This window comes from Neltuma alba, unplaced genomic scaffold (genome assembly GCF_004799145.2).
Source record: "Neltuma alba isolate B1F8T4 unplaced genomic scaffold, ASM479914v2 tig00011756_pilon, whole genome shotgun sequence".
Classification (NCBI taxonomy): domain Eukaryota; kingdom Viridiplantae; phylum Streptophyta; class Magnoliopsida; order Fabales; family Fabaceae; genus Neltuma; species Neltuma alba.
This window is the reverse complement of record NW_021636384.1, coordinates 786,771-796,777: the sequence shown is the minus strand read 5'-3', so window position 1 is coordinate 796,777 and position 10,007 is coordinate 786,771. Positions and strand designations below refer to the sequence as shown.

Sequence of the window (10,007 nt, the reverse complement as noted above, 5' to 3'; positions counted from 1 at the left end):
GAGATTTACTGCAAATTTCATAACTTTCGGAAGATCTAAGCCTTGTATTAATTACATTCACATCGCAAAATGTTCAACAGAGCTTTTGGATGGCATTTTACACGTCTGCACTAAAAACTAATATTTAACCAGTTATTACGTATTTCCAGCATAGACAAATTTGGAAACCGGAATCACACCACAAGAGACCAACTTCAGCTGCCTAGGTGAATTGGAGAGAAGTGCAGAATACTATCACCCAAGCTTTTAATATGTTAGAGAACAATGGAAATAATACTAAGGAGCCTTCGTTGATTCTTCAGGCAGATCATCTTCATCATGATATATGTTCTCTGCCATTTGCCATATTTGAAGTATATTGTCTTCGGCAACACTGGCAATAACCCAATCCTCACATGGGTTCCATGAGAAGTCAGATATTTTACTTGTATGCCCACCATGAATAAAAAGCAATTCTGGTGGACCATCCTCAGCATCTTCTGGTGTCTGCTCTTCGTCAATCCTACAGATTCAATGAGAATACTCAGATACAGAGAGAGAGAAAAAATTCTAGCTCCAGCAATCAGCAAATTGCAACATTATTTTTGGATAATCCATTTTGGTCAGAAAATCAATCCACAAAAATGCTACAAAGCTTGTCTAATCACTGCATCTACAAGCATTAGACTGGAAAAGAAGCCCTAAACAAACTACCAGAGTCCCATAACATATCTAAAGTCAAAAAGATGCCATATCAGACGTGGTCATTCCAGATTAACCAACTGCATCATAGAAATGCGTGCACAGCACCCTTCCACGGAGTTCCAGTCTCATTATATGATGATATATTATCTCACTTTTAAAGTTTCGTGTTTTAGTTGGAATAAGAGGCCATTTTTCTCTTGTATTGTCTATAACTGTAACATTCCTTTCATTAAATAAAATAAGTTTGAGAATTATTGAATCTTGAATTTCTACAAATGCAATAGATTATCTTTGTACAAAATTTAGAGTTAACCCAGCCTGGGTTCTCTGAAAAATCAATTACACTTCTTAGGGATGAAGGTCCACTGCGATAGTTGATGCATCACATTGATGTATTGAAATATGTCACTGCTTTGTTCTCACTTTACCTTCCAGGCTTCCACCATCCAAGTGATCTTCCAACCAAAGATATTCTTATTGGATTTGATGCTTATTATCATACAAAATGGCTCCAAATATTGCTTATACAGCTCTAGAACTTCGTTAATCCAACAGAGGAAAATTTAACAGTTGACACGCAATTGAGGAGCCACACCCTAGGTGATCCGCATACTGCATTCCCCCAGCGTAAGCGCGCCAATGGATTAGAGTTCAAAATTTGAACCAGAGTCTCACCAAAGCTCTAGAACTTCGTTTGGTGAGTTGGGTCAGATCCCCATTTTGTAACGTGTTTGAAATTAAAATAGTTACACCTATTCATGTCGATCCTTAGAATAATTATTGACAAGGACAAGTCAAAAGTGTCAAACGTTAACTGCAGGTCCTCTAAAAAATGGGGACAGCTAAAATTTACTGTTGTTTCACTCCTTAGACTTGGAAATTTTGTGAGTGATAAAAAGATTTGTAAGATCACAGAAGACTCCTTTATGTTCACTAAAAATTTAGGACTTCCAGCTAGTTCCCTTTTTCCTCCTTAGTTGATATCTTCCCCACTTGTCATACTGTTAAACTATAAATGCACACATGAACGCAATACAATGCATTAAGAAATGATAAATCAGTAAAATAATATGTAAACAAGTAGACACACGCAATCCACTAAGGTCACATTACTTAATGACAAACACTTCAGACGGTGATTCCATTAGACAATACCTGCTAAGATCCCACACCATGAGTCTCCTGCCAAGACAACAAGAAGCTAAGATAGTTTCATTCTTTGGATTCCAGCCCACCTGGAAAACCTCCTCCCTGTTGTAAACAAGAATAAGTTTTCAGGTAAAAGTAGCATAAAAACACTAGAAGAAAATTAAAACTTCGCCATGGAGGATTGTTACTTGTGACAATCAAAGGTGTGAAGAGCAGTATTAATCTTGCGTAGATCAAACAACTTCACAGTTTTATCAGTAGAACCAGTAGCAACAACCCATTGGTTGAATGGATTAAAAGCCAAGCAGTTGACCTAGTAAGAAATTCCACATAAAAAGTTATATCAGCAAGTCTCACATATAAAAGATGTTAGAAAGTTGCCCAGTTGTATAAAAAATGAAACTTAGAGGAAATTTTCATCACCCTAATCATGAAAAGGCCATCAAAGTGAAAAAACACAATGTATGCCTGAAGAATGGCCAGGTCATCTTTCAATGGTTATTGGCTAGAAAATCATGCATACGAGAACCAATTATTTGGCTCATCATGTCAACAATGTCATAATACTGACTTCAATTCCAGCAAGCCAACTATCAGATAAGAGACAGAGTAATGGTAAACTATTCAGGAGTTTTGTTACACAATGCAGTTAAGTTCATGAATCACATGCAAATCGTCAATAATGGTAATTTAAAAACAAAAACAAAAAAAAACAAAAAACCATATTGCACTTTTAGGTATAATACTGTAATTTCTCTCAGGTTTTCTGTGGGACAAAAAAGGCTCAATTTTAACAAAAACTGTTGGTAAGATATTAAGAAATGCACAAGCTAAGAGAAATTAAAATGAGATGTTCTTAACTGGTAAGATGAATGATATACTGGATGATACTCTCTTAAGCATACATGAATGTAAGAACTATATATGCCATAAGTAAATCTTGACCAAATTATGCAACATAAACTGAATTATCTTTTGGGTTTGATAAGTTGTTTTCCTATTCCTCTCCCACATTTGGTCATACTAAACAATTGTACACTACCAAAGGATCAGTTATTTCAACAGCCACTGCCAAGTATCAATCCATCTAAATAGTCATATAAACACAGACTATGCTGATTTCAAAAACATTTCTTGATTTTTCACATTGATTTTCACTTAAGTAACTTCATTCCCAGGAAGCCATAAAATTATCCTAACATAAAAAGAGTGCATATGAAAAGTGAACACAAATATCTTGGTCTGAAATACTTATAAAAAACCACAAATCTGACAAAGCATTTAAAAAAAGTCCTTAACATGCACCTCACTTTGATGAGCAACTACAGATTGGACAGGCTTGCTGATTGATGGAGTCCTAAGATCCCATATAAGCAAGTATTGATCATCACCAACAGAACCAAATAAGTATTCATGCCTCAAATGCCATGCGACATCCTCCACAACACCTTCATGAACCTGTTACAAATCAATAAGCCACTGAGTTTATAAGATAGATTGTGCAGTACAATTAGAGAGTAAGGGAAATGATTTACTTATGATTTATGTTCACAGAAGGTTTAAGTACAGTACAAGGAAAATCTCTAGTACGATATTAATATGCCCCTGACTCTTTTCTGTGACAAATGAAGGCATATAAATGGAAGTAGCATAAACTAATCTATTCAGTTAGCAACTATTTTTAGACATTTAGGTTCAAGTTAGCTCTTCCATAAGCCCTGTCAAAGAACACATCAAATGCGTCTTCCATGATTGAGTGGCTTAGAACCCCCGCTACATATATATAATTATATATCCTGTATATATACACAATATAAAATCAGATACCCCAGTCCCAGTCAAAATTGTATTTTTCATCCCCCATCAAGATGGCAAAGTCGTATCTTGTTGGTGAGGAATAAAAACACTCACATGTCAACATTTGAATTGGTTGGGAAAAGATAGTAACAAAGGCACACCCCTTCACGGAGGGTTGGGTAGCTCCTTGGGACCAGAAGTGCTAAAAGGTCACTTGCATGAGTGAAGTAAAGAGCATTTAAGTTAAGGAAAAAAGGGAGACCATGATACATAATGCATTAAGCAAATCCAACCATATAGCGTATTTTGCATTTTGGCATGTACAAACGTCCAGAGTCTGATAAATAGGGTCTGGGTTACACCAAGTACAAGACATATATTTAATCCGCCCGCCCGGGGGGGGGGGGAGGGGAACTCATAATTTTTAGACCAGGTTACAAGTCTAGTTAAGACAACTAAAGACCCTGTTGACCCGTCCTATACTACAAATAAAACCATCAACTTCCGAAACGTTAGTAGCATATCATCTGTAACACCCAAGCCTGATACCCATTCCAACTCCTCCTTACTCAAAGAAAGTTTTTTGACATTTTGACAGTTGACTCTCCCTCCAAATATCCCATGCTCCAAAAGTCCCAAACCAGTATTTCAAAACCGATCTCTTTTAGCAACATATAAGATGTCCACTGTTGTTAGTTGCAAGTTGGAGTGACGATAGCTTTAAGCTGCTAAAGATTATTTTAACGACAAATTTTAAGCTATTAGGTAAAGATCTATAATAAAATCACTTTTAGCACTAACATATCCTCTCAGGCCCTCACATGAAATCCCATCAAGGAATGAGGGTTTTTTGTAGTACACCTGAAACTACTAGCACAACCATCACGCAGAAAAACGCATCCAAAAAGAAAAATGATTCCACTTGACGGAAAAAGTAAAAAACCACAGACAACTATGAAAGTAAAGCTTAAATATAATGAGTAAACACTTTAATCCAGGATCAAAAAGAAAAACAAACCTTAAAAATCTGCATAGCCTCCAGGGTTTTATTTTTAGGAGTCGCATTAATATCCCACAAGCATATCTGAGCATCATCAGAACCACTAAGCAAGTGACCCTGCTTGAATTTACTCCATGATAAACCATATCCTTCAGTATTGTGACCTCTTAGCCTTAAATCAGGATTACAGGCACCATCCAAAGGGGGCTTAGATAGATGCTTGCTATAGTCAAATACATAAACCTCAGCACTAACTGTCTTGGTGGCAATGATAAAGGGGTTTTGAGGCATATAACGAGCCCTGTTAACCTCTCCGTCATGATTTATTTGCTGGATTATTTGTACCTATGAAAAAGTAACATCTCTTTAGACAAAACATTAATAGAACATGCACGTTATCACGAGTTAACATGATCACCATCTTAATGGAGATCGACCAATAAAGTACAAGTATCGCAAATAGATTGGCTCCTTACTTTGCCATTAGCACACCCGAATCCGCCTACGTCAGCGCGATCGTCATCATAATGGCGCGCATCATTCTCGGCATCCTCCAAAGGAAGCTGCACTTGGGCAAGCATTAAGTAATTGGGTTCGTTCTCCGAAGTATGTGTGCCCAGAATCATCTTCTGGACCGAGTAATCCCTCCCCGGAGGTTCATCTCGATCAGGAAGCCACTCCACAGTAAGGGAAGGCCATTCTAGGGCATGGGTTATCACCAAATCGTACAAAAAAGGCGTATTCTTCTTCCAGATTTTGTACTCCTCATTTATCAGTCTCTCCTCTATCTCTCCCCTCATCTCCTCCTCGTCTTTCCCCATCGCCTGATTTTCTCTGTTTCTCTCACTTCCTTGCAAGTTTCCCGCCAAAAACTGGAAGGGAGTTGGAGAGGCAGAAAACCAAGCCGAATTTGATTCAAGTCACAAACCCGTGCAGAAACGAATTAGTGTTCAAACCCACAACAACTTCAAGAAAGTGAATAAGAAAAAGAAAATAACGTTTATTTCCAGCTTCTACCTGGAGTTCAAGAATTGCTCAGCACTGTGCAAGAGTTTTGGCGCTCTAATAGCTTAATGCTGTGCTGGATAGTAAAAGAAAATACTTGATGGGAGAGACAAAACATCTTAAACCCTAAGCTGCGGAAGCCAAAAATGGGATTGGATTCCCATGAGCGAAAGCACAGACAACATCTGCAAATCTGCAGATGATTTTAAACTTCCCATATCACTTACGCCGCACAATACAATGCAAGGGCATGCCCTGAAACAGTACCAGCAGAGGAATTTTCTTTTTGGTCAAAACAGGAATATTATTATTAGTGAGAGCTATTTCAGAAATAAATATTCGTAACAAAAGTTAAATTTTAGAGATATATATATAAACTAGAGATTTTTTTCTCGTGATGTACGGTTAAAATATTTAATTAAATTTTAAATAATAATAAATTGTATTATCTAAGGTATGTAATTTTTTTTATTCATTCAAATAAGATTTGAATTAGAGATTTAAAAATTAAGAAGACCATATAAAAATTTAAAATTATTTATTTCTCTATTTAAGCCCCCAATTGATGTATTATTTAATTATGATGTTTTTTATTTAATTTAATATATTCAAATCCCAATTAAAATATTATTTAAACTCAAAATTAGTTATTAATTCCTTCATTTGACTCTCAAATTGAAATCCCATTTAATAATGATACTCTTCATTTAATTCAATATATATAAATCCCAATCAATATATTATTTAAATCTTATCAATTAAATATATTCAGATGTCTTCATATTATACCCGACCCATTTTTAAAACGAACCGAGTATTACAAATTTTCAAGAATATAATTGATTGATTGATTGATAGGAAGAATCCCTTAAGAAAATTAAATAATTTAAATTCTTATGTAGATTATTAGATTTGTCAAATTCCTAATCAAATCATATGATCTAAAGAGAAATTTTAAAATTTTCTAAAATGACTCTAATGTCTGTTTTATTAGAAATGGAAAGAGAATTCCAAATTAGCATGTTTCATTTGACAATTTTATATCTCTGTAATACGCTTATATTGAATCCTTGAATAAAACTTAATTATAATACAACCTTATAAATTAACAAATTCAATTACACCGTTAACGAGTTTTAGTTCTAAATTAACAGTTTTATATCTCCATAATTAACACGTTTTAATTCTGAATTAATAACTTTATGTCCTTATAACATACTTGCATTAAGTCTTTAAATAAAATTTGATCACAATGCAAAACCTTAAAAATTAATAACTTCAATAACATAGTTAACACAAACAACTTGCAATTCATGATTGTTTTCTAATTCCATATAAAACCAAAAAAAATCACCATTCAAAATATTCATCTTCTTGTACAAATAATTCCAATACCAGTTTGGATTTTTGCATATATTTATTGTGTGACCAACTTTATTGCATGTCTCACAATAATAAGTCTTCTTGATTTAGAATAGTGATTCTGTCTCTTATTACTACCTCTGGTCATTAATATAAAAACTAGTTAACTAATTTAAATTGATTAAAAAATTAGTTAAATTAGTTATTTATAATAAATAAGTATTATTTTCTCTAAAGTACTCTTGCTAATCAAGTGTTATTCGATGAAACATTTAATATGTATAACTACTACAAGAACTACTTTAGAAAAAATAAATAAATATGATAGATAAAATAGATTGGGGTCTTATATTTAAAATCAAATTAAAAATCAAACTAGCTCTTATATTAAGAACTGGAGTTAAATTAAGAAAAATGAAGAAATCAAGATAGCATATGAAACTATTAAGATCAAGAAAGGAAGATTTGATAGAAAAATTAACTCTTTGTTGCCTCCTTGATTGATATTACAATTTTGTGCTAGTAAATGCCAAGTTTTCTTTGTTAAAAGCTCTTACACAACGCAAAATTGATAGAAAATCAACATCTCTCTGTATTTATAATGGGATTAATATAATCTTTGGTCCTTTAAATTTACCTTCATTTTGATTTTGGTCCCTCAAATTTCAAATCATAGGTTTTGGTCACTCTAAAGGCAAAATGGTCTAATTTCTTATTGGATTATAGGGATCACTATTTTAGTATTTTAAATAAAAAGAAACTTGAGTGACCAAAACTTATGGTTTAAAATTTGAGAGGCTAAAACCAAAATACAGGCAACCTTGAGAGACTAAAATTTATATTTACCCTTGATAATAAAAAGGGCGTTATAGTCATTTATAAAATTTAAAAAAAAATTTGGGTTATGTACCTAATTGGGGTTTTGACAAATTTAATGACCCAAATAAAAATTTAGATTATTTAAATATCTTTTTTTAAAAAAAATTTAGCAAAATATACAAATAATTGTTATACACATGCCAAAATAATTATAAACCGAAGTTATGAGCATCTCATAATTTACCAAATATATCCTCGTATTACTATACATGACCATATCAAATATGAACCCAAAAAAATCATGATTATTCCATGAGCTACTATTACCTGCTTTTTCATTCACTACTTTCCTAAAAAATTTAGCCAAACACTTTAGTAAATTAATTATGTTTATAAATAAATTTTATAAAGTCTATGTTACTCAACACTAATCTAAATGCACTCAAAGAATATGGAGAAAATATGGTTGATGGTCTAATAATTGATTTTAGGATTAATATCATTACTTACGCTTACAATTTGATTGAATTTTAATTTTGATTATGTAGTTTCAAATCATAGTTTTTATCCTTTTGGTTTTCTAAGGATTTTGTTTGAATTAATGTCATTAAATGTAAAGACCAAAACTAAAACTCGTTAAAAGCATATGGACTACAACCAGACTACAAGTTACCCACAATTTCTTTCCCTTTTTTCCCCCAAATATTTTAGACATACTTTGGGAAAAATTGAAAAATAATTTTCAGCTTGATGTCCCTAATAGTTTTTTTGGGAAACTTTCAGTCAATCTCCTCTAAAGCAACTTAGTTTCTAACAGCTCCCAAAAGATTTTAAAACTTCATTCTATCCCTTTGACAGACCAAAATAAATTAAATGTTATGAGTAAAAATATAATTATGCCCTTGCATTTTTTTTTTTAAAAAAAAGATCAACCTTCTTGGAGCTCTGATGGTCCTGCTGCCGCAGAATTTTTTTTTTCAAAAAAAAAAGGTGGATAACCTCTTAATACATCAAAAAAAAGTTATAATCATCAAGCTATCCAATCTATTTAATAATATAATGCAAATATATATATACACAACAAAACAAATGCAAGTGCTTAAGTCTGAACACACAACTAAAATAAAGTGATTTGCAAGAGATATACAAGAATTTACAACTCCATTTAAAGTTCTATAAAGACAAAAACTAAATGTTGTGAACAATTGAAATAAAATGGTTTACAACACAAATTAAGCAATTTGCAAGAGGTATATAGGAATTTACAATTTCATTTGAGATTCTGTAGAGAGAAAAATTAAATATCATGAACAATTGAAATAAGGATATTTATAACATAAATTAAACGATTAGCAAGTATATGAGAATTTACAACTTCACCTGAAATTCAATGAAGAGAAAAAAAAAATTGTCAAATGATATGAAATAAGTTCCAGAGTCTTATGGTGGCTGTTGGAAATTAAGTTGCCCAGGGGGTTGGCTAAAATTTTTTAACTCAATTTTTTTTTTGGTAAAAGACCCGCACAGTATTGGTCTTACAACGTCCTTCTTTTAAAATGATTGCTTTAAGCCCACAAGGAATTCGGCAACCTGGAGGAGGATATTATAATAAGGCTTGGTGGGTCTACCTCAACGAAGAAAAGCCCAAAGGGTCCAAAACAATTTATCATTAATATTTCTTAGTGAATGTCAAGTTTGCTATGCATAAGTAAAAGAAAATGATTAGTACCACTTCCTATTCTTAATTAATATAAGATTTAGTGTGTAATTCAAACTAGATTTTAAAATACAAATTAAATCTCATATTAAGAATCAGAGGTGATATTACAATTTCATGCATGTAGACCTTTTTACTTTAGTAGAGGGAGGGGGATGAAACATTAATTGTAAAAATATGTGATATTTAAAGAATTAAAGTGACAAAATTGAAGTGGATTTGAGTTCTCTCCCATTTATTTTTTTCCCTCTATTTTCCGTCTGAACCGCATTAGATTGAAATTTGACCTGTTTAGATTCAATATTTTAAAAATTATTAATAATGTGTTAAATTATAAAAATAAAGAACTTAAATTACTAAATTTTAACCAGGACAATTTAAAACTGCAATGAAGAATATTTTAAAAGTCATTTAATATAATATTAAATTTGGATCACACAAATTTCATTCTAATGATTAATAGTGGTTGAGAAG

The 10,007-nt window shown here is 32.5% G+C and overlaps 1 protein-coding gene across 1 annotated transcript; it reads right to left on the bottom strand.

Annotated features, from left to right (window-relative positions):
• Positions 1-5,839, bottom strand: LOC114717628 (WD-40 repeat-containing protein MSI1). The gene is made up of 7 exons (XM_028902838.1): positions 5,648-5,839; positions 5,107-5,502; positions 4,649-4,975; positions 3,139-3,291; positions 2,022-2,146; positions 1,840-1,935; positions 1-502 (listed from the first exon to the last, which is right to left on the bottom strand). Exons 2-7 carry the CDS (start codon positions 5,449-5,451, stop codon positions 277-279), a joined length of 1,272 nt encoding a protein of 423 aa, XP_028758671.1. The 5' UTR covers positions 5,452-5,502; positions 5,648-5,839; the 3' UTR covers positions 1-276.
• Between the last annotated feature and the right edge of the window lie 4,168 nt (positions 5,840-10,007).